This window comes from Gymnogyps californianus, chromosome 3 (assembly GCF_018139145.2).
Source record: "Gymnogyps californianus isolate 813 chromosome 3, ASM1813914v2, whole genome shotgun sequence".
NCBI lineage: Eukaryota > Metazoa > Chordata > Aves > Accipitriformes > Cathartidae > Gymnogyps > Gymnogyps californianus.
In genome coordinates this window covers 19,741,486-19,764,678 of record NC_059473.1, presented here as the reverse complement: position 1 = coordinate 19,764,678, position 23,193 = coordinate 19,741,486, and the positions used below count along the sequence as shown (strand labels likewise).

The 23,193-nt window shown below is 44.8% G+C and overlaps 3 protein-coding genes across 8 annotated transcripts in view; 1 reads left to right on the top strand and 2 right to left on the bottom strand.

Annotated features, from left to right (window-relative positions):
* LIN9 (lin-9 DREAM MuvB core complex component) overlaps positions 1-4,175 on the bottom strand; it is a 40,087-nt gene extending 35,912 nt beyond the window's left edge. For all 5 annotated transcript variants that reach the window (XM_050895053.1, XM_050895056.1, XM_050895058.1 and 2 more), the window contains exon 1: positions 4,097-4,175. In XM_050895053.1, coding sequence (XP_050751010.1) covers positions 4,097-4,175 — 79 coding nt within the window. The remainder of the gene's footprint in view (positions 1-4,096) is intronic.
* The window catches only part of EPHX1 (epoxide hydrolase 1), a 330,376-nt gene that overhangs the window by 247,383 nt on the left and 59,800 nt on the right, over positions 1-23,193 (top strand). The window lies entirely within an intron of this gene.
* The window catches only part of PARP1 (poly(ADP-ribose) polymerase 1), a 39,023-nt gene continuing 25,613 nt past the window's right edge, over positions 9,784-23,193 (bottom strand). For both annotated transcript variants that reach the window (XM_050895048.1, XM_050895049.1), the window contains exons 15-23: positions 17,315-17,398; positions 16,365-16,487; positions 15,810-15,938; positions 14,954-15,052; positions 14,246-14,398; positions 13,835-13,962; positions 13,386-13,447; positions 12,164-12,278; positions 9,784-10,630 (exon numbers count right to left, since the gene is read on the bottom strand). In XM_050895048.1, coding sequence (XP_050751005.1) covers positions 10,549-10,630; positions 12,164-12,278; positions 13,386-13,447; positions 13,835-13,962; positions 14,246-14,398; positions 14,954-15,052; positions 15,810-15,938; positions 16,365-16,487; positions 17,315-17,398 — 975 coding nt within the window. In that variant the 3' untranslated portion in view covers positions 9,784-10,548. The remainder of the gene's footprint in view (positions 10,631-12,163; positions 12,279-13,385; positions 13,448-13,834; positions 13,963-14,245; positions 14,399-14,953; positions 15,053-15,809; positions 15,939-16,364; positions 16,488-17,314; positions 17,399-23,193) is intronic.

Here is a 23,193-nt window from a genome sequence, read left to right as displayed (position 1 = left end):
GCAGATGATAACCACAATACCAAAGCCCTCTTTCTGAAACACTGCATTCTCATGATGGACAATATGCTGATACCATGGTAACACACAATTTTAAAGGTACGCAGCACAAACGATCGCAAAATTATTAGTTGTGGGTACTATTTAGCAGCCACAAAACTAATCTTGAGCCATATCCCAAATGCTGTAATCTCATATAGTTCTGCTGATTTTTTGCCTCAAATGTCCAGAGCACAGTGGTGCTAGGCTCATGGCCCCTTGGGACTGGAAAACAAAAGTGGCAAGAGGTGTGCCACACCCCTCCTCCAGCTATCCAGGGAAGTGTCAGAGCAGAGCAACTGGCTATGCAGGGGCAGCGTGCCTGTGGACCTCAGCATAAGGTTGTGCTGGGGGTAAAGACAACAATTTCTGCATGAAGTGCCAGCCTTACGCTGCAGCCTCCACCCATGGGATAAAAGGCCATGCAGAAAGATCCTTGCCCCCTTCCCTTCTTCTGCCTGTCCTAAAACACAAGCCCCTAGAAACAGTACCAGCAATGTCTACCAATATATGATATTTGGCAATATACTACTGTTTTCAGTATTTGTACTGTAAAAGGTTAACACTTTGACACCCATCACTGCTACAGTCTGGCTTCTTTCTCTGATTCATCTGCCACTTGTTGGTGTTTGCCTAAATACAACACAGAAACACTGCACTCCGCAGTAGCTCAGTGGTTTACTCCTGGCGGCGGCCCTGTGCTGATGATCATTTAGTTAGCCAAGCATGCTTTCACTTCTATCAAAAATGGCATCTCACTCTCACTTTTACAGAGCTGATTCCAGGCGTCCTCCTCATTCAGACTTGCTTGTGCAAAAGAATGCACGAAGACGCAGCTTTACCTGTGCTGCTGTCTGCAGAGCTCTGCCTCTACCGGGAGTAGGACAGTCTTCTAGTCACATTTCCGTGTCGTCTGTTTTATCAAAGTCTCACCTCAGCTTTACTGTGTGTACTTTATAATCGAGGAATCCACAAATAAGATTGCTATTACTAGTAGCAAGAGACAGGGCAGTATTATGTACACTCCAATACAATCAACTGTTTTCCTCTTCTGAGACAGAGAGAAATAGCCATCTGGTTTGCAGCAGTAAAAGTGCCCACCATTTACCTCCACTGCAAAATTACCAGGAGATAAGAGGGGGGAAAAATGCATTGACTAAAATTAGTCACTCATCGGGCACCAACCCAACAGTCTGCAGAAATAAATTTTGTCTCCAAAATACAAATCCAATTATTAGTACTGGAAGTCCTTCTGCAATTGGGACCTTTAATATTCTGGAATTTTTCAGCTGGAGGATTTGCCACAGAATTGTTCTTCCTTCGCAGCACTTTGCTCCATCCCAGGTTATTATATCCCTCTCCCCTGGCAGCACTAGTAAGAAAAGGCCTCAACTACAAGAAATGCATGTGAACTTATGCACTGCCATCTTCTCCATTTTTTAGGTTGTCAGCATGAACTTGCTTATTCGTTTCAAAAGGACAGAATGTCAGCTTTAGAGAAGAATGGAACAATAGTAACTTCAGCAGATAAAATAAGCACATATTATAAGAGACAACTACGTGCATTACATTCATCTGTCTCCTGGGTTAAGGAATATTCACTGCCCAGCTGCACTACAGAACTTGCCAGAGGGCAAGTAGGTGCTATCAGAATACTCTGGGACAAATTCCACTTAATCAGATTTCCAATTCGAAAGTGAAACTGCATAGTTCTTACCACACTGCAAAATTTCAGTCACCGAATATGCTATGCTTACTTCTAATTCTTTTTATGTGAAAACTCAGTTATGGTCTACCACTTTACTATAAACTATGCTGGAGAAAATTCACAAGGATGATACATAAATCTGAAAGTCTGTTAGTCATGAACTATTCTAACTTTTTTAGGAACTTATTTTTACACCACTATGGAAGATTCCAAAAACAATTTTGCAATGCTTACTGTTATTATCCCTTATAAATCAAGTTGCAGACTGAAAGCTGCACAAAGTCAGTGTTAAATCAGTCAGGACTAAGTTTACATCTTCATTTTAAGTATAGGACTGGAAATGAAAGAACTATGTGTGGCGATAGTTACAGTGTAATTTGAAAACATCCAGTTCACCAAAATCAGAAAGAATAGGAATAGAAGCACAAGGCAAACACTCTTTGAAACCTTCACATTTCTAGCAGTGCACCAACACTACAGAAAACATGAAGCTCCCTATTTGATGAAAAACCAAAACATCCCCTACTTGCACCAAACTTGGGTAAATACAAACCTTAGGGGCAAGGTCAGCACAGCAGAAGCCTATTACCTTCACAAATACACGCACTGTGTGTCTGCTTCACCTACCGAGCAGGTACCATAACAATGACACTGCTGGCAAGGGTCTGCAGTATAGCACAATCCTAAGCAAAACTGAATCACACACTCTACTCTAGTATCTGTTACAGGTGAAGCAACAGACCTGTCAAATCTTCCTGATGCCACTGTAGGCAATATAGAGGTGGTAAAGATGAAAAATTTATTTTTCATACTTTACATTAACTTCTTGAAACACACGGTGCCTTCCCTGGAAGATGGGTAAGGCAAAAGGAGGAACATGAACTTAAACACTGTCCGTTCTAGTGAAGAGGGAAAGTTGATTCAATAAGCAATAAAACGCTGCTAATTATTAATTACGGTTGTCCGAGTTGGTCCATGACTTGTATTAATCAGACTCTAATGCGGTATAGCGTACATGACTGAGCTGTACCAAACGGAGACTGTCAGTTCTATCCTTAATTTACGATGATCCTTCATAAATCTGTTCGGTTAACACAGTGACACTGACCACATAGGCATATTAACCAATTTTTCTCCTGACAGTTGTTGGAGTTGTAACAAAGACCCACACAGAGTAGTCAGAAGCAAGATTTCAACTCTGAGTCACCCCTCTCTGAGAATCTTCTGATATAGAAATAGTTGGTATGTTCATGAACTTGCATGGTGATGCACAAAACAGTGTCACCAAAAATATAAGTCTACCCTGTTGTGTGCACATTTATTGAAACTACTAAATGCCTTAGTTTTAGCTTGGCATGTATTTACGGTTTGTAAGAAGACATATCAAGATAGCGTGTAGACACATTTTATGTAGAATAATTTCCTCTTCTGTAACACTCAAGTACCTTATGCATGAATCCATATATACAGCAACACATGTATCTTTTTCACCTACATCTAAGTTTTTATCTAATCCTCATGTGCATTGAAAACAACATCCACACAAACCCTATGTAGATGCATAGGTCTGTATGTATGCAAGCATGTATTTTCATACTGTCTTCCTATACAACTAGCTTTCATCTACTGACACACAATACAGGGTCTTTGAGCTCTTCCCTCTGCATTTATCAGTGCCCCCTAGATGCAATGTGCATGCCCTAACCCCCTCCAGCCCTTTAGAGGTACTCACACTGTACACAGCACATGCTATGAATACATAAGCCCTCCTTCCCCCCTAGGACGACAGAAGGGACAGGAGCACTAGGCTACTCACCCCTTCCCCGGGGCAGGACGCTCCTTCCCCCGCACTGCCCTCACCCCCACAGGCAGGGCAGGCTGTCAGGTGTGCCCCGCACACTCACGCCCTCCCCTCCCCGCCCGGCTCCCCGTTCCCGGTTCCCGCGCCCCGGCCCCGCACCCCGCCCGCCCGGCAGGTGACGCCCGGTCAGCCCCGCCGCCTCACCCAGGCGGGGCGGGGGGCCCAGCCCCAGCACCCCCGAGGGCAACGGGGGTCGCACCCTCGGGAGGGAGCTCCTCACCCGCTGCCCTCCCCGCGCCACCGGCTGGGCCGGGGCCTCGCCCAGGAGGGGCAGCGGCGGCGGGGCGACGGCGGCGAGGGGGGGGAGCCGGGCCGGCCCGGTTGCCAGGGAGGAGGCTCGGGCTCCGGCCCCGCACAGCGCCCACGACGAGAGGGAGGGAGGCGGGCCGGCGGCGGGGGCGGCGCGGGTGTCCCGCCGGGGAGGGAGGCGGGGGCGAGGGGGCGGCGGTGCCGGGAGGGCGGCGGCGGCGGGGGCACGGGTCGCTACTCACTCTCGTCAGGCAGCTGATCGAGCTCCGCCATCTTGAACGAGCCGCGCCGCTTTTTCAAAGGCTGCCTGGCGCGGTGCATTCTGGGGGAGGAGACGGGGCCTTGCGCGAGGCGGCGCTGCCGCGCGGGGACGGCGCTCGCGGGCCAGGCGCGCGGCGGGCGCGTGCGCGCGCGGGGGGCGGGTGGTGGTAACGGGCGTCCGCCGCCCTGAGGAGAAAGGGCGGCGGGTGGCGGGCTTGCTCGCCCCGCGCTCCCGGGGCGTTTGTGAAGAGGAAAGCGGCTTTGCCCCGATCCGCTTCGGTGCGAGGGAGAGAGGGACAGCGCCTGTGACAGAAACCGTACACTCCCCTCGCGGGCCTCCTGGATCCTGGCAGGATGAGGGGGAACGGGTGACTGGCGGTTCGGGGGTGGTAGGCTGTCACCTCGTCCAAAGGGTCACCCTAAAGTAGCCGTGCTAGCTTAGTGTCTTTGTAACAATCCCTATATTATATCCATCTTCCTTCATTAAATAATAATTTTTTGCTAAACTGTACTTATTTTCCTTGTCTCTGCTTTTCACTGTTAGCTGTCCCACGATTGCAAAGGTGAGGCTTCAGAAGGAGTAAGTGATAAGAATAAAAAACCCAGCATAATCAGTCCTGGCCCCTGTAGTCATGGTCTATGGCACTCTTCCTGAAGAGTCGACGGAAATGCTCACTGAGTCCAAGGCCTGAAGGTCAAGGTCTCACTTGTTCTCGCCCACTGACAGTGGATGGTTGTTGCCTAACAAACTCCTTGTCTTGGTCTGCCCTCTAATGCAGTCCCCAACCATCGCAGCTGAAAGCTTTCTGCAAGCAGCAGAGACTGTTTCCTTGTGTCGTCCCCTTAGGTCTCAGCACCACAGTGAATTTTAAACCTTCTGCATCAAGAAATCTAAGCGTGGAGATATTACGTAAACCACAAGCACCTTAAATGCTTATGGACCAGACTCTCTATGTGTGTTGGGCTTTGACAACAGTCACACCTACTTATACCAACCAAATATGCTATATTTGCTATATATATGCTACTTATACCAACCAAAACTCCTTTTTTTTTTTAAATATATGAAAATGCAAATTGAAGTTCAAAATAAATTAACAGCGTATCTTAGTCAAGGCTAAGTCAGTGTCACATTTAACCATATTGCCAACAGCACCATGGTGTAATGCAAAGTGGATGCTACGCCTGTTTGTTTGCATCTCTTTAAAGGCATCTAGGTGAAACGAAGGATTCTGCAAAACACAGAAAATGTATATCTTGGGACACGGAACAGAGTTTTTAATTTGTGTTCTTAATTTGCTAATGAACTCAGATGACTAGGCACTCTAGCAGGTTGAGAGGGGCAGGATATAGGTCATGTTATTAAACAATTTTAGAAAAATAAAAAATGAATGCTGCCCTTGTGCTTAAGAGGAAAAAAGTGAGGTTCTAAGAGAAGAAACAAACTGAGTAAAAGCCTTTAGAAAATTCCCCCAGGGCTTTCTATGTACATTGTAGCAGTTTTAAAAAAAAAAAAAAAAAAAAAAAAAAAAGGTAAAAAGAAAAGAAAGCCTAGCATGCATTTCCACCCCCTTTTTTAGGTCATTTTGAAAGGCTGTTAAAACAGCCTTCCTTCCCCTTAGCCCCCAAAGGGCCTAAGGCGCTTCAGCAAGAGCTTTCCATACTGCACAGCACAAAACAAAGCAACTACGGTAGAGAGATGCAAAGCAGCATAGGCGTAACACTAAGTAAGCTCGTAACAGAAAGCAACAAAATAGAAACCTGTGCTATTTCAAAGGCAAAAACTACACATTAAACCCCGTACAATTTCCCCCTTCAATAAAACACCGCCGCCACCCAAAAGGCCTGACACGGACCCGACCTTCCAGGCTCAGGTAAACAACGTGTTAACGACACTAACACCTTTTCCGTATTTCAGCTAGGCGCCCCTTGTTCCAAGGGTTGTACGTTAATGCTCAACTAAGAGTGGCGACACCGAGACTTCCACAGTTGACAGAAGACACCGATCACCAGCGAGATTTTTACTGCTGTGCTTTGTAAACCCTGTCATCAGGTCTCGCTGTGCTGAAAGCAGCGGTTGCCCAGCACCACCCTGATGCTAGAGCTTTCACCGACGGAAGGGATTTTTCAGGGGAGGGAAGAAAAGTTTTCTACAACACAATCACATTTTGCAACGGTCCTCGGAGCCTGAATTTCTAGAAGGGAAAGGAAAGAGGAAAAAAAAAAAGAAAGCAAAAAACCCAATGCCTTTCAGGGCTTCTTTGTACGTTGTGATAAAACTAGAAAACAGATGAAAAAGCTGAGAGATTTCCCCCCGCCCCCAACACCTCCTGCCGATCATCTTAAAAATCACCAGGTCAGAAGGCAGAATTCAGCTCCCAACAGCACGACGCTGGCTATTCCTTCATTTCAGTCCAACAGCTACATTTGGAAAATATTTAGCAGAAGCTATTACCATTCACTGTGCTGAAAGGGTAACAACACTGTATTATGAGGACTCCTGCTATAAAAGACCTTTTACATCTTGGCCTTTTACGAATGCTCCAGTATCTCTATATTCTGGTTTTTCATGTCTCCTGTGCACGCTGTTTCCAAGTCACACAAACACAACCCTGCTTGACAAAGCCATAGGCAGTGCCATTTGACAGTATGCAAACACACAATGTCCTTTTACTATTGTGGCAAATTTGCAGTTTACACCTGGGTGACGTGGAAATGACACAATTATTCTGATAGGCACGGTGACCAGGAAGATCTGCGCTCATTGCTAACAACCTGCCATTAGGTACTGCTGACTCACCTGCCTTGCACAGATGGAGGGAGATCTTTAAACTGGCTTCACTCATGCTGTTCGCTTTCCCACAGGGTCACGTTAGGCAACGGCTCTTAATGGTGTGTGCCAAAATGCTGCAGAAAGCACTTCTGCGGTCCCATTTCTCCTTAATTACTGCAGATGATATTAAGACATGGGTTACACCACCTACTAATCAATGCATTCAGAGTCTTGTCAGCACGGGGCAGGTAGTGCTACGTCCCGGGGACAGGAGACAGCTAGGGTGTCATTTTCTCACCTCCCCTAGGCAGGCACTGGTAGTAGGAAGAAAAGCACAGACAGCTGGCAGAAGAGTGTGCTCTTCAGTCACTGAAGCATGTTCTTGTGAAGTCTGAGTCCTGCTGCATTAATCACATTATGAAATTAGAATTTGTAACGAGGGGGCGGGGGAAGCAGTAGTTTCCCCTTTCAGTTGTTGGGAAGCCATTCCTTCTTCTCACCTATCAGACTGTACTTGCGTATCTCACTTTCTGTGAAAGCGATCCGCAGTGCCCACAGGCTCACATGCTACCTTCGCACTGGAACGAATGAAAACCAGCAAGTCATCTTGACTGGGATGTACATCTGCATTTCTTCTCATAGGTGCCACTGCATCTCCAAAATTACCATTTCTGGAGAAGTAGCCTGGCATTTTTTTTGAAAATAAAAGGACGCACAAGCTCTTGGTCAGATGCATGTACTCCACAACAGTGGAAACTATTTTTTTATGGGCGTAACAGAAGGAGTGAGAGTATAATGGACTAAGTTAGGGGCCTCACCACATATATAAAAGCAATTTAAGCAAAATACTAAGTGTGATATAAATTAGCCATGAGAACACTGTAGCAGAAAATTACATTCCCCAGAACTCATAGAGGGAGGTCTGGAACAGTCTCCCAGAGAGAAAGCTGAAGCAAAAACCTCAGTAGTTACAAACACTGCATGACTCATTTAAGAACATGAGTACAACTCTTTATGGTATTGAGAAAGTTTGATGTGCCTAGAGGCCTTTTTCACATATAAAATGTTTTAGGTTTTTTTTTCCCCTTAATCTCATTAAAGGCTGTACCAACTGATTTAAAGATTGTTTTATGGCTAAAGTACCAGGTTGGGTGACCTGTGCTGGTTTTTTTTCCTCAGTCACTTCTTTCCTGCATGAACTCGGGCAAGTCACAAACAATTTACACTGACTGCCAATCAGTAAGCCTAGGCTGGCTTCCTTCAGTTTACCCAATTCATATAAACTGCATGGACTATCTTAACATTTGCAAGCCATTGTACAACAGACCCTCCAGCCACACTAAATAAAGATAAAATAGTTAAATATTTATAAATTGCTGCTTTTTGTAGTTTACCATTTAGATCAGAAGTCATTCCTCAACATCCCTCCTCCGAAAAAAGCAGAGGATGTTGCGGGACTTAATGTCTTGACAACTTGTTCCTTTCAAGTAGTTTTGACAGAAATGGGACTACCTGTTCATCCAGCTCTGCTTCGTGCACATACTCCAAAAGTAACGCCTTCAGTGGTCGTCACCGTGCTGCTCTTCTCAGCCTGGCCCCAGGGAGAGGCTGTCTGCATGCTGGGTCACAGTGGCACCAGTGCCTGCTTTCAGGAGAAGCAGGTCTGCTTTGTGGTTGGACAAGCTGGCAGCAGAAGCAGCGCCTGAATTCACATCAGATTCCACTGCAGGACAGACACACCCGGGCTCTCCTACAGTCCCCAAAGGGCACCTGCTGCCTCTTCAGAAAGTCCTGTCCCACTATCTTTTACTGCTGTATTTGCGAGGTTAGAGACAGCTTGGGATACACTTGCTTGTGCTGCAATTATATCTGAGCACTACATTACACATCGTAAAGCACTCCTTGTGCTGCTTGGGTTGGAGCAACAGGGAACTTTGAGCCACCTCTGGTACAGGTGACAGAGCGAACATCAAAAGCATCTACCTTTAATTCCTGGTCCCAAACTGAACTGTAAGATGGGTTGTTTGGGTTTTTTTGGGGGGTGGGGTGGGTGGAATCTCTCTCAACTAAACTGAACCAGTTCTCGTGTTCTCTTTCAGAGACTGACAAGATGATACTTAAGTGACTGACCAAAAGTTTCTGTTGGAAGCAAAACAATGACTAGCCACTGGTTAAGCTACTGAAGAACCAGAAGACAAGGCCCACTCTCTTCACTTCCTCTCAAAATCCATTAGCACCAACCTCAATTGATTCTCTTGCTGTTGAACTGTCCTCAAGCCATACGACTTACCCATTCCTTCCACATTTCCTTCTCTCCCCAACAGCAGCTTTGTTTTCCATCTACCACTCCTCATCCTTCTCTCCTTCAGGGGTCCTGGAAACAGCTGCACCACTTCGGCTTTGAACTCCTTTTTCAAAAGGCACTGGGACATGACAACATTTTAGGAAACGGACCTGCTGTTTCCATGCAGGTTACCAAAGACTGAAGCTGCAACCATCAGAATGAGCTTGAACTGTCCCTTCTTGGGAAGGGTACTGCCATAGTAGAGGAGATACTGAAGGCACTGCCAATGCAGAGCTGTCCCTGGGGATCAGCCAACTTGCCCTAATAGCTCAGGGAAATCGGTAATTTTTGAAGAGAAAGAACTGATGTTGCTGTATAGCCAAGTACTCCCATATTGCTCAATGACTTACTGAAAGAGTGATGTAACAAACATCACTAAACATTGAAATTATTAGTTTATACTGATGTTTCAAAGACAGGGAATTCAAGACTACCCACAGAGTGGCAACAGACCTCACTCCAGGTCATGACGAGTGAAGCTGGAGCCCAAACTCAACTTACGGCTTTGTTAGGACTTGAGTCTACAACAACCAACTTACATCACGTTGAAGGTAGATATTTAAAGGAGGTTTATTGGGGCTAATACTAAATTCAAACAGCCACAAGTTCATTTTCCATGTTTACCACACCAACTGTTGACAGATGAAGTCTCAGTGGAAAGTCCAAATTTTCATTTCACCATGACTTCCTGAAACGTGACTACAGATTTCAACATTTGGGCATTTGATCTTCAGAGAGATACCACATTTAAGAACATTCTACCAAATACATTTAAATCATGACTCAAAACCAAAACAATTTGGAAGTTTTGAAACATAAAGTTGTTAGTATGAAATTAGCCTTTATTTTTTACCTCAAAATAAATGCACATTTACCATTTATTCAAATGAAAACTGAAAAAGGGTATCTTAAACAAGAGGGAACCTTAACAGAGCAAGTATCGCAAACATCCTCAAGTTCCTTCTCCTGCTATTGCCCAGCTCTGTTTGGCTAAAAACACAAGCTTGGTTTTTTTGTTTGTTTGTTTGTTTTTTTTTTCCTGTCAGTTTGGTCAATTAAAAGAAACAGTTGAAAGCCCCAAAATTAGAAGTGGTATAAAACAAAACCAGGTACTCGTTCTCATCAGAATTCAGGTCCATGTGTTGCCACACATTTATATAAAACTTTCACTAAGTGTTGTACTAAATAGGATTTAGTAACCTCTTCTGCAGTTTAGCTCTTGATATCTTGGTAAGAGAAGTCAATGCGTAAGCATGTCAGAAGTCAACGCTATAGTGTAACTACAGTATAACTCTAACAGGGCTTCTAAATACTGTTCACCAGAGTGATGTCTTATAGTTGAATTTCAGTTTCAGCAGGTACTTCAGATTTACCTGAGCAACATCATACACAATATATCTGGGAAGAATGTTAAGGAATAATTACAGTTGTTGATATTAATAACACAGACAAACCTCAAAACACAGTCAAACTTCACCTTTGAACTTAAGTTACCATACAGATGCCTGTGTGATTAAGCAGTTCTAAGAGCTCAAACCACAAATCTTTAAATTTGACTTTTCTTTGAATCTGAAAATGTTTTGTACAATAGTTAGAAACAAGCAACTAACAGTCATATGGAGAATTAATGATGGTGCAGCAGGAACCCTGAGTGACAGGCAGGTGAACTGACTTAGATACGGGCCTGTAGCTCTTGAAGACTATTTTTTGTCAGCCAGAGCCATAACACACATCATCTCTCTTGCTACCTAAACAGTGGAGTGACGTAGCCTAGATGAGATCTGCAGTTACAGACCTGGCACCTACAATTATTATTGTAGCTCTATTGCTACCTTCCAGCACAGTCATTAATGTCCTCTTAATTTCCCACTAAAAAACCCAAACTAGGATCACAGAAAAGAGCTCTACAATGGTTGGCACTGCTTGCACATTCTATGACCACACTGCACCATTTTATTTTTTCAGAAGACAGTCCCAGCTCACCTATTTGTTTCTCAATGCTTTAGGCCTCAAACTTACCTCTAATCCCAATTTTAGATGAAAAGCATCCCCATTAAACACAGTGTAAAACAAAATGAATGCGCATCATGTTACCTCAATTAGCTATTATTAACTGTATTATATTTTATCATCTGACCAAGACAGATGCTATACTTAAGAAAACTCAAGATAAAAACAGTATTGCCATGAGTTCTGTTGCCAAGACTGCTTGTAAGAGGAAAACAGCTTACCAAGAGAGAAGACAGTTTCTACGCAACCCAGAGGTTGTATTAATGGGTTATTTGCTTCACTGGCAGTGAAGAGATTGATCTAGGACCTTAGACATCACTTATTCTTATGAACTCTTGTGAATGTTGAGCACACATTCATCTGGGGGCACTTCTGCCTAGAAAGAGACTTAATGGCTACATCTCTGATGGGCACCGGAGGTTTACCTGAATACTTGCAAAGGGTCCGGGGAACGCAAGAGAAGCCGTGTGATGAGAGACTCCATCAAGCCACAGAGCTGGCTCCCCTACCTCCTCCTGGTCAAGCTGGCCAGCCACAGCACCACAAGGAAGAAACCAGACTGGAGTGATGTGAAACCACAGGCTGCATTCCCCTCCCCTTGTCCTGGCACGTCTCTGGGCAAGGCACTACTGGGCAGTGTTGCCTGGCCACTCCTATGCCTTCAGGTATTGAGTTCTGTTGGGGCAACAGCTATTTGCTACGTGTATTGTTTCCTTTTTTTGCAGAAAGACAATTTAAGTGTGACAACTGTAAAATCATCTCCCTTGGAGAAGAGACTCTAAATTGTCTGTGAGTACTCCAAAGCAGATCTAAAAGAAACAAAACACAGTGTGCCGAAACTCCTGACCGACATTAGCAAGGTCCTGCTAAACTCAGCAACACTCAAACACAGCGTGCAGCCAACATAATAGCAAAGGATACTCATTATACAGCAGACAGGTATCATTAATTCCTGTTGAGATCCCATTCCCTAAGGGAACCTCTACACCACCAAGGGTGGTAGTGGCTGTGGGATCAGGTGCAGTTTTGCCCAAGCCTAGAAAGGGAAAAAACATTAGTTACAAATCTAGAAGGTAAACACAGACTTTGCACATAAAGAAAATGACTTGACTCAGCCAGCCAAATATTACTTCACATATATTTTCAAATGCTGACCAAGTGCAAAAGTACCTTAAAAAGAACACAAAGAATATAGTCTGTTTATTCAATTCAGCATCACCATACTTGTGGTAGTCGTACTCTGCTACATTAAAAGTGAGAATTTTACACTTTTGGCTGTTAATTGTCTAATCTGTATAATCAAAGCTAAACCAGACCCAACTTACAGCTCTCATATCCTAGGTCCGTTAATGAAAACACGCACATTGCAGCATTTTCAGAGAAGTATAACTAACCAATTCTTATTCTCTTTAAACTCTTCAATACAAATCTGATTTGACATCCATAATAGTGTGAGTAGTATGTATTGAAAAAGATGCTAAATCACATTTTATTCTATTTTAGGCAACTGATTTGAGCTTCTCAAAATGCATAGTTTAAGAAAAGCCACTCATTACTGAACATTACTGTTCTCCGCGCTCCCACCTCAGTACAGAAGATAGTCATGATTACCATTTCTTTTGCTTGAATTAGAGAGCAAGTCTTTTCTCTCATCTTCTTTTTCAGTGCAATATACTGATACTTTTTGCAGATAGAAGTGTAATGAGAACAGCTGTTCCATCTGAACTTTTATTCTTAGCTTTTCCGTTCTCTCCAAGCTTCTAAGGCACTTTGAAAGCTAAACAATTATTCTTCTGATCTATCAAACCTCTCATCTTTCTTCTAAAATACATACTATCGTTATGATGAAAGTGAGTAAGAAGTTGGAGAACGCACCTTACATTTTCTCTTGTGTAATATCAAATGAAAGTTTCCTCCTGAACTTCAGACAACACATTGACTTCAGTCTTAACATTCCAAGTGTACTAACTCCCATCTCAAAACACCATATACACATATACAGATGCAACTACAGGGCAACATTATGCAAACTCTTAAAGGAAGTACAGCTATGAAATGACTGTAGTTCTCTTCGCTAAGCACAGAGCTACAACACGAGTGTGCCATCAATAACAGATTACCAATGACAACTACTAATGCTTACCTTTCACACTGTGTTTTCCCTTGGGCAATTTTGTTATGTGAGAAGCATTCTTTAGCTCATACCTGGACAGCACAAAGAACACACAACAGTATTTTACATTCATCTTAAACTATCTTGGTGAGAAATCACATGTTTTTCAGGCTTCAGTTTATGGTGAGTTAATATAAAGTTAATTTAGATTCTAGTCTTCTGGAACTCAACAGCCTTCCTTCTTTGCCTCAGTTACTAATTTTAATTATATTGGCATTTAGTACAAGATTCTAGACCTGCAACACTGATATTTTTTCCCCCCATCAAATAGCTCTCATTTTAAGAAAAAAGAAATCTTGTTTCTAAAGAAATATCATGTGCTCTTTCTTCACACTGAAGAAAAGGCTTGCAATTTTAGCATCACCTTCTGCCGCGATATATTAAGCACGTTCGGCAAATACTCTTCATAAGTTACTTACATATTTCCAAGGGCAACTTCTCCCAGTAGTATTAAGCCTATGGGATCAGCTTGAGATGTGTGACAGTAGTTGGCACTCTTGGATACCATGTCTGCAAAATAGATGCCCTTCCCAAACATGTAGCCAGTCTGCAAGCAGCAAAAGAGAGAGAAAAAAGAAAAAAAAAAGATTGGGACAATAACACAAAGGCAGCATTGAATCCACCTGGCTGGGCTCCCAGGAGAGCAAAGCTGCAACCCAAGCTCTTGTGGACACCAGTCAGCAACCAACTCTAGACACACAATGTTGCCTGCATGCCGAGAGATAACACCGAGCCCTCCTCACACAGGAATTCTCCTATTTAGGTTGTCTCTGACTGTGGCCGTCTCTGGGCACAGGGATGGAGGCAGCCAGAGAAGCTGTTTAACGTACCACAGGAGCTTCAGGGGGAGCTATCCGGAGACCCTGTGAGAGGATACCAGCAAAGTTGGTGGTGCGGGAACCGTGCCACAGCAGCTGGCGATTATGAAGCTGCTTAAATGGCTTGTAACGCTGACTCTCTCCTTCACGCTCAATCCTGAAGATCTGCAATTCAAAAAGGGATAGGAGAAAAAGAACAACCAAACAAATAAACCGTTACCTTCATGCAACTAATCAGATGGAAAAAAAAAAAAAAATCACCCAGTCTGGAGTATACACTAATCTGCTAGGAAAATTGATCTGGACGGTTTTTAGTATTTGCAGTTTGCTATGTCATGCTAGCAAAAAAGAGGTAGCATTGATCACACAGTACTTGTTATTGATTACTTCTCCACCTTCCCTTCTGCATTTTCATGAGACCATAGTTTTCTGAAAAACCATTCGATGAACTAAGGCTCAATTTTAGAAGATGATTACTCCTCCACCTCCTTTTTGAGGCCAATTAAATTAAAACACATCCCCAAAGACAGCTCAGTAAGCTTAGACTCATCTCTGCCTAGACTTTGGCTATTCTATTAAATAGTAATTGGTCTATCAAACCATCCCTTCAACAAAGGAAACTAGATAAGCTACTCAAAAATAAAAGGAAACTGCAAACAAGTAAGTCGACTTAGAAGAGTCCATCTTCACAAACTTAAACCCCAGTATTGCTCAGCTTACATCCACAACTTTGAGATCATATGCGTTGTGAGTAGCAGCATGAGTATTTTTCACATATTGTTTAATAATCTTGGCTTCTTCTGAATCTTTGTCAACAACCTGCAAAGAGGCAAACAAGAGAAGTTTCTTTAGCATACAAACTAGCAGGCTTCTTATAACATGACGACATCCACCATATGCTTGCAACTCCCCAGTTTAAGCCTCCTTTATCATTTAGGTGGAAATTTATTCCCAGCTAGAAAAGATGCACAGGTATACAGACAGCACTCAGTCACAGCATGTCTGAGACAGGAACACACCTCTGGAAACTGAGATATTTCCAACTCCCCTGCTCAAAGCAGGGTCAGCTGGAGGAGGTTGCCAAGGGCTGAGTCCAGTCAGGCTTTCAACACCTCCAAGAATGGAGCCTCCACAGCCTCTCTGGGCAACCTTTTCCAGTGTTTGACCACCCTCACGGTAAACAAACAAACAAAAACCCCCAAACCAAACACCATCAACAACAAAAGCTTTTTCTTTTGTTTAAATACAATTTCCTGTATTTCAATTTGTGCCCATTGCCTCTTGTCACTGAATACCACTGAAAAGAGTCTGACTGTCTTCTTTACTCCCTTCCCCCATCGGGTATTCATAGACATTGACAAGATATCCGCTGAGCCTTCTTTTCTCCAGGTTAAAAAGCCCCAGCTCTTTCAGCACCTCCTCGTACAACACATGCTCCAGTCCCTTAACCATCTCAGTGGCCCTTCACTGAACTCATGCCAATACATCTGTCCACTTACAGTTTAGGTGATTTGTTATACTCCAAACTAGGACATCAGCTTGTAGTCAGTCACTCATTTCCTTTTATTTCCTTTACCTTAATATCAGTTCGAAGTTTTTCATAGTTGATGTCAATTGGGTCTTTATCTCCGTCTTCATTTCCACCTCTGAGAAGGCTGTAAGCAACCTCAATATCAAGCAAGTTGTCCAACATCTGCACTTTAGCCTGAAGAATTCAAAGAGGTTATTTTACTTGTGCCTTTGACATGTTCAGAATAACTCTGGAACACCTCAAATTATAAAACTGTATGTGAATCAATGGCCACACACTGCCATCTAACAATACAACAACATAGCCTTTTTTTTTTTTTTAAATATATATATACTTAAATATACTAAAATATACACACACATATATACATATATGTAAGCAGACCATTATATATCTTCTAATACCTTATATATGTAATTATTTGTATATGTATACACACATATGCACATAAACAAACAAAAAGATACTCTGAAGAAAAACAAGCTTAACCTCATGAAAGCGTGAGGTTAAACTAAGTTTTAAAACCTCACAAATTTTGTGTGTTAGACATCTGATATCAGACCTGTTGCCTGCAAACAACATACTGTTTCCAGTCAATACCTGAATGTATTCCAAGTTATTTAGGAGAGGTGGTTTCTTCATCCCAAAGTCATGAGGAATCAGAGTATAGAAGCGGTTGGAGAGGTCCAAGATCTGGGATTCTGAACCGTTGTCAGAAACTGCCTAGACAAGACAACAAGCACCAAAGAAAATTACTGAGTAAGATTTAAGTCTCCACAGCAATAGACACACACAAGATACTTAAGGACTAATACACAGAAGCAGCAATACAAATAGTGTTAATGCTGAAACTCTCACAGAACTAAAAAGGGCAATTCTATTTAATTGTTTTGCATGTAGTAAGTCACAGTACTTGCACAGAAATACACAGAATTTCTGGTATGAGAAAAATCTAATGGGGATTATGTTTCTGGAAGACAAAATAAAGGCTTCTGGATATGGAAGGGGTGCATGTCCTTGGCAAGGTTCTGGTCTACTCTAACAACTGAAGTAAAACTTCCCGTATCTAAGCTTTGCCAGGGAGCCCATGACAAAAAAAATGGGGTATGCTGGTACACTTTTGCAAGCTGTTCAGGTAATACTATGTAGTGATTCTTGGAATGGTCCAGATCATGATGTATAAATACAGTAAAGTCATCAAGCCAGACCCTATCCTGTGTCAACTTAATCTTTATTGTCATCCTCAAACAGACTTCTCTGGGGTGGAAACACCAGCTTGCTACTACATCAACACACTGGCTTCATTTGCTCAACTGCCATTTATGTCTGGTTCAGCTTGAAGTTTGTGGTACAAAAGTGTGAAAGATACAAGTACTGCCCAAACTGGTACAACAGTGAAAAGAACTAACTACTTACCTGTGGAAGCCACATCCTCTGCTCCAGCGAGACAGCACACAGTTGTTTATACACACAGCTCAGCATTCACCCCACTCCAAGCCCAGAACAACTTCTGAATTCCCCTCTTGCTCTAACACCTCTTTCATGCTCACCTGCTGAACCTCGTTAAGGATGGAGTACGCGCTCTGGATCTGTCGCTTGCTCAATTTTCCCAATGGCATCTTCTGCAGGTCAATCTGATGAAGATTTAAGTGATTAAAACAGGATTTCACTACATTGAAACCATTGCAGCATTCCCTCTCTAGCTTTTAGGGAGCAAATCTCTCCATCCTGGTAGGACTAACCACACGAAGAACAGAAACATTTCAGACTTGGTATTAATCTCTGCGGATCGAGGAATGATGTCAGAAGGACACTGCACGCTACTGAGAAGACATCCTATAAACAAAGGAATACCGCAACAGGAAACTAAGCATGCATACTAGGGCAACATAAAAATAGGGTACTAAGCATCTGGCTACAAGTTTAATATTGACCTGGTGTCAGATGGATTCCTCAATCACTTCAGTAACCATACATTTCAGGCTGGCAAAGAAGCAAACTGAATGAAATAGTTCTTGGTCATAAGATCATCTGTGTCTCTAGCCACAACCTAGACACTTTCTTCCAACTTTGCCATATAATTATCAAGGGCCAAACGCAAAGAGGTTATAAGATGCTTCATATTCATTAATGAAAAATGAACAAAAAAAAAAGCAACTAAGTTAGAAGCGATGTCTTGGTTGCCTGTATTTAGAATCATAGAATCGTTTAGGTTGGAAAAGACCTTTAAGATCATCAAGTCTAACTGTTAACCTAGCACTGCCAAGTCCACCACTAAACCATGTCCCTAAGCACCACATCTACCAGTCTTTTAAATACCTCCAGGGATGGTGACTCAACCACTTCCCTGGGCAGCCTGTTCCAATGCTTGACAACCCTTTCGGTGAAGAAATCTTTCCTAATATCCAATCTAAACCTCCCCTGGCACAACTTGAGGCTGTTTCCTCTTGTCCTATAGCTTGTTACTTGGGAGAAGACACCGACACCCACCTCACTACAACCTCCTTTCAGGTAGTTGTAGAGCACGGTAAGGTCTTCCCTGAGCCTCCTTTTCTCCAGGCTAAACAACCCCAGTTCCCTCAGCCACTCCTCATAAGACTTGTGCTCTAGACCCTTCACCAGCTTCGTTGCCCTTCTTTGGACATGCTCCAGCACCTCAATGTCTTTCTTGTAGTGAGGGGCCCAAAACTGAACACGGTATTCAAGGTACGGCCTCACCAGTGCCGAGTACAGGGGGACAATCACTTCCCTAGCCCTGCTGGCCACACTATTTCTGATACAAGCCAGGATGCTCTTGGCCTTCTTGGCCACCCAGGCACACTGCTGGCTCATATTCAGCCAGCTGTCAACCAACACCCCCAGGTACTTCTCCGCCAGGCAGCTTTCCAGCCACTCCTCCCCAAGCCTGTAGCATTGCATGGGGTTGTTGTGACCTAAGTGCAGGACCTGGTACTTAGCCTTGTTGAACCTCATACAGTTGGCCTTGGCCCATCGATCCAGCCTGTCCAGATCCCCCTGCAGAGCCTTCCTTCCCTCAAGCAGATCAACACTCCCGCCCAACTTGGTGTCGTCTGCAAACTGACTGAAAGTGCACTCAATCCCTTCATCCAGATCATTGATAAAGACATTAAAGAGAACTGGCCCCAACACTGAGCCCTGGGGAACACCACTTGTGACCAGCCGCAACTGGATTTAACTCCATTCACCACAACTCTTTGGGCCCAGCCATCCAGCCAGTTTTTTTACCCAGCAAAGAGTATGCCCATCCAAGCCATGAGCAGCCAGTTTCACCAGGAGAATGCTGTGGGAAATGGTGTCAAAGGCTTTACTGAAGTCTAGGTAGACAACATCCACAGCCTTTCCCTCATCCACTAAGCGGGTCACTGTCATAGAAGGAGATCAGGTTAGCCAAACAGGACCTGCCTTTCATAAACCCATGCTGACTGGGCCTGACCACCTGGTTGTCCTGTACATGCTGTGTGATGGCACTCAAGATGATCTGCTCCATAACCTTCGCTGGCACCAAGGTCAGACTGACAGGCCTGTAGTTCCCCAGATCCTCCTTCTGGTCCTTCTTGTAGATGGGCATCATATTTTCTAACTTCCAGTCAACCGGGACCTCCCTGGTTAGCCAGGACTGCTGATAAATGATTGAAAGTGGCTTGGTGAGTGCTTCCGCCAGCTCCCTCAGTACCCTTGGGTGGATCCCATCCGGCCCCATAGACTTGTGTGTGTCTAAGTGGTGCAGCAGGTCACTAATCATTTCCCCTTGGATTATGGGGGCTTCATTCTGCTCCTCGTCCCTGTCTTCCAGCTCAGTAGGCTGGGTACCTGGAGAACAACTGGTCTTACTATTAAAGACTGAGGCAAAGGTGGCATTAAGTACCTCAGCCTTTTCCTCATCCTTTGTCACTGTTTCCCCCCCACATCCAATAAAGGATGGAGATTCTCCTTAGCCCTCCTGTTGTTGCTAATGTTTTTATAGAAACATTTGTTATTGTCTTGTATAGCAGTAGCCAGATTAAGTTCTAGTTGGCCTTTGGCCCTTCTAATTTTCTCCCTGCATAATCTCATGACATCCTTATAGTCCTCCTGAATTGCCTGCCCCTCTTCCAAAACTCTTTTTTTTCCCCCGAATTCCAGCCAAAGCTCTCTGTTCAGCCAGGCCGATGATCTTCCCCACTGTGTTGTCTTTTGGCACATGGGGACGGCCTGCTCCTGCGCCTTTAAGACTTCCTTCTTGAAGGATGTCCAGCCTTCCTGGACTCCTTTGCCCTTCAGGACTGCCTCCCAAGCGACTCTCAACCAGTCTCCTAAACAGACTAAAGTCTGCCATCTGGAAGTCCAAGGTAGCAGTTCTGCTGACCCCCCTCCTTACTTCTCCAAGAATTGAAAACTCTTATCATTTCTTGATCACTATGCCCAAAACGGCCTCCAGCCACCACATCACCCACAAGTCCTTCTCTGTTCATGAACAACAGGTCCAGCGGGGCGCCTTCCCTGGTTGGCTCACTCACCAGCTGTATCAGGACGTTATCTTCCACACACTCCAGGAACCTCCTAGACTGTTTCCTCTCTGCTGTATTGTATTTCCAGCAGACATCTGGTAAGTTGAAGTCCCCCACGAGTACAAGGGCTAGCGACTGTGAGACTTCTCCCAGCTACTTATAGAGTATTTCGTCTGCCTCTTCATCCTGGTTGGGTGGTCTATAACAGACTCCCACCACGATATTTGCCTTGTTGGCCTTTCCCCCTGATTCTCACCCATGAACACTCAACCCTGTCGTTACCATCATTAAGCTCTACACAATCAAAACACTCCCTAACATACAGGGCTACCCCACCACCTCTCCCTCCTTGCCTATCCCTTCTGAAGAGTTTGTAGCCATTCATTGCAGCACTTCAGTTGTGCGAGTCATCCCACCATGTTTCCATGATGGCAACTATATCATAGTTGCATATCCTAGCATATCAAGCCTGCTTCACAATGGCTTCCAGCTCCCTGTTTGCTGCCCATGCTGTGTGCATTGGCGTTAGATGCACTTCAGTTGGGCTATTGATCCCACCACCTTTTTGAGGGGGAGAAGCCCCAAATCCTACATGACCATTCTCAGGCACTTCCGTGGTTTCTAACACATCAACCCTTGTGTCTTTGCTGCTGCATGGATCTCCATCCCCTGCCTCCACTGAGATGGCAGGCCGAAGGACCTCGCTAGCATACCATCCCTCAAACATTGGCATGCCGCCCCCAGGCTTATCTCTAGCAAGCCTGGTTTTATCCCTTTCCCCTTTCAAATATAGTTTAAAGCTCTTTGCAGAGGAGTTAGCAGGGCTCATTGAAAGATCCTTTTCCCCCTTTGAGACAGGTGTACCCCATCTGTTGCCAGCAGGCCTGGTGTCGTGTAAACCAACCCATGATCAAAAACCCCAAAATTCTGCTGGTGACACCAGGCTTAGAGCCAGGTACTGATCTGCCGGCTCTTCCTGTTTCTTCCCTCATCATTCGCTGCAACTGGAAGAATAGAGGAGAACACTACTTGTGCTCCTGATCCCTTAACCAGTCATCCCAAGGCCCTGAAGTCCCTCTTGATTGCCCTCTTATTTCTTGTTGCAACTTCATTGCTGCCTACCTGAAAAATCAATAATGGATAATAATCTGAAGGCCGTACCAGGGTAGGAAGCTTTCTCTTCATATCTTTAACCCGGGCCCCAGGGAAGCAGCAGACTTCCCTAAGAAGTGGGTCCGGTCTGCGTATTGGGCCTTCTGTTCCCTTCAGAAGGGAGTCTCCTATGACAACGACCCATCTTTTTTTCCTTATGGAAGCAGTTTTTAACACAGGGCATAGGCCAACTTAACCTGGGTGACACCTCCAAGCTAGATGAACCATCGTCCTCGTCATTGTTCAGTTCCGCTTGCAGAGCCTCGTACCTATTATGCAAGGGCACCTGGGAAGGTGGGGTAGTCACAGAGGAGATGCGCCTGCTGTGCCGGGCAGGAACTTGTCATCATTGCCCCCCATCCCTTAAGTCACTGCGTTCAGCCAAGCGGAGAGAGGATAGGGAATCCTCCGTATCATGCATCCTGTCTGCCTGTCGGGCCTGTCTCAGGGCAGGTAGAGTGCGATTCCAGTAGTCTCTCTCTCTCTCTCACTCCCTGATACTCAACCTACTCACCTCCTCCCAAAGCTCTGCCACTAAGTGGAGGAGTTTCTCTACCTGGGCGCACCTCCCACAGGCGTGCTCACTACCGCCGGCCGGTACTGGCGTAGCACACCCCGCAGCCTGGCACCTGGGTGGCAGCGTGTTCCCACCGGAGCTCCGTCTGGGCAGCTGCGTCAGTCGTGGCGGGTGCAGAGCTTAGAGAGGCCGTGGCTTTCTGCCGGGTGGATACCATTGCTCCCTGGTTGAGCTGGCAGAGCTTCAGCACCCTTCCTGCACGCCCTTCCGCGCGAACTGCCGCGCCACGCCCTTGCTGACGCGCCACGCCCTTGCTGATGTGCCACGCCCTGTTTGTGCACCCTGGTCACTAGCGCTCCCTAAGGGCTTCTTTATGCCTGTGTGGGGGCTTGGCCGCTGTTGCTCCTGGCCCCACCCAGGTCCCGCCAGCCGCTGTGGCACGAGCTGTGGGCTCCCGGCAGCTCTCTCGGCTCCCCCTGAGGTTCCCCCAGTTCGGGAAACGCCCCCGCTCTGCACCGCGCTGGAGTGCTCTGCTGTGGATCGTGCCGGCACTAGAGCTGCTCACCTCGGCGACTGATTTAATTTCTATGTCGCTTTTGTTTGTGTATTGACGGATCTTGGGAGTTTCAGATTTGCATTAAATCCTTGCATAGTTAAGGACCATCTGAATGCAAAAACATTCCACAAAAGTCAAGTCCAATGGAGTCTTTTACAAAGATCATACACGCACCCTCTGGACTCTTGACAGTACTCACCGTACACCCTGCAAGTCAAACTAGCTTTTACTTAACTTGATGGGTTTAAGATGCAGCTCAAGGACAAAAGATCCTATGAAACCATGTATATCACATACCATCTGGGTAAGTTCCACATTATTTATTCACTATGGAGCTAGGAAACCTAGCTTTATGCAAATCTTCTCTGCAAGCTGAACTCAGAAGGCTCTTCCAAGCTACAGACTCGTGTGAAAGCCCTGAAGTGATTTTGTATGGAGATTTCCACCCTGTACTGGGCCTAGGAGAACTTTCACTTTTAGCTGCAGCAAAGCATACATAAAGCCAGATACTAAGAAAACCCAAGATGGACTGCAAGAGAGAAGATAGGCTTCAAAACTGATCGTGTCTTGGGGACATGAGAGTCACAAAACCAAGATTAATAACCTAATGAAAAACAACTTGCAATAGATTTGTAGCTCCCAAACTTTTGGGGCCAATACTTTCTTGTTGAGTACCATCCATCCGTATTATCTAAT